Source organism: Ursus americanus, chromosome 22 (assembly GCF_024610735.1).
Source record: "Ursus americanus isolate L20-20 chromosome 22, mUrsAme1.1.p, whole genome shotgun sequence".
Taxonomy (NCBI): domain Eukaryota; kingdom Metazoa; phylum Chordata; class Mammalia; order Carnivora; family Ursidae; genus Ursus; species Ursus americanus.
In genome coordinates, this window is record NC_142148.1 from 271,171 (window position 1) to 272,703 (window position 1,533).

At 62.6% G+C, this 1,533-nt stretch overlaps 1 protein-coding gene across 1 annotated transcript; it reads left to right on the forward strand.

Annotated features, from left to right (window-relative positions):
* The first annotated feature begins 298 nt into the window (after window positions 1–298).
* Window positions 299–1,306, forward strand: NPBWR2 (neuropeptides B and W receptor 2). The gene has a single exon (XM_045795459.2). It carries the CDS (start codon window positions 299–301, stop codon window positions 1,304–1,306), a length of 1,008 nt encoding a protein of 335 aa, XP_045651415.2.
* The last annotated feature ends 227 nt before the right edge of the window (window positions 1,307–1,533 follow it).

Here is a 1,533-nt window from a genome sequence, read left to right on the forward strand (position 1 = left end):
ATTCGAAGGGGGCAGGGGTGAGCCTGGAAGGTGTGTCTGCAAAGGCACTGCCTTGATCCCATGTAGATTACGCACGGGCGGGGGGCAGGACAGGGGAGGATGGAGAGACCCTGTGCATCCTCAGCCCTGGCAAAATGGCCACAGCCTCTGCCAGAGAACCTGAGGCAGCTGCTGTTCTCAGCTAATAGTCAGATCCCAAATTTCTCTTTGTCTCTTTCTCAGAACCCAGCCCAAGGAGGCCCCTACCCAGACTCCCCACCCCAAGGCACCTCCCACCGGCCCGGGGTCCCACCTCAGGATGCAGGCTGCTGGGCTGGATCCCCCTGAAAACAGAGGCTCCCCCTTCCAGGCTGCGATGGGCACCAACGGCACGTGGGACAATGGCAGCCGGTCCCACGTCAGCCCCCCTGAGCTGCTGACAGCCCTCTATGGGCTCCTGCCAGCAGTATACTCCCTGATCTGTGCCGTAGGGCTGACAGGCAACACGGCGGTCATCTATGTGACCCTGATGGTGCCCAAAATGAAAACAGTGACCAACGTGCTCACCCTGAACCTGGCCGTCGCCGACGGTCTCTTCACGCTGGGGCTGCCCATCACCATCGCGGAGCACCTGCTGCAACGCGGGCCCTTCGGGGAGCTGCTGTGCAAACTGGTGCTGGCCGTCGGCCACTACGACGTCTTCTCCAGCATCTACTTCCTGGCCCCCATGAGTGTGGACCACTACCTGGTGGTGCTGGCCACCACGCAGTCCCACCACGTGCCCCGGCGCACCCTCCAGGGCGCCAAGATCACCAGCCTGTGCGTCCGGATCGGTGTCACTGTCATGGTGCTGCCCTTCGTCGCCTTTGCCGGGGTCTACAGCAACGAGCTGCAGGTCACGAGCTGCGGGCAGAGCTTCCCCCAGCCTGAGAGGGCCTGGCTGAAGGCCAGCCGCATCTACGTGCTGGTCCTGGGCTTCGTGGTGCCCACGTGCACCCTCTTCGCGCTTTACGTGGACCTGCTACATCGGCTGTGGGCCCTGCAGCTCCACTCCAGAGCCAAAGCTCTGGGCAAGGCCAAGCGGAAGGTGACCACCCTGGTCCTGGCTGTGCTGGCCGTCGGACTGCTCTGCTGGACGCCCTTCCACCTGGCCTCCGTCGTGGCCCTGACCACAGACCTGCCCCAGACGTCCCTGGTCATCAGCATCTCCTACGTCATCACCAGCCTCAGCTATGCCAGCTCCTGTCTCAACCCTTTCCTCTACGCCTTCCTGGATGAGAGCTTCCAAAACAGCTTCCGGAGCACATTCCGGTGCCTGGGGGCCTGAGCACCCCTCCCACCAGAGCCCCAGTGCGTGTGCTAGGAAAAGTGCTGTCGCTTTGGAGGAATGGCCCACTTGCTCACATCCCATCACTATCTTCTCCACGCAGAGAGAAAGACCCACGAAGGTTGGCCACCAAACCTGCAGAGATGACCATGAGCCTGTCCCTTCCCATGTCTGCCGCCTGGACAGGCCCTGGGTGAGGAGCTGCAGGGATACAGGTCCTAGCCCCA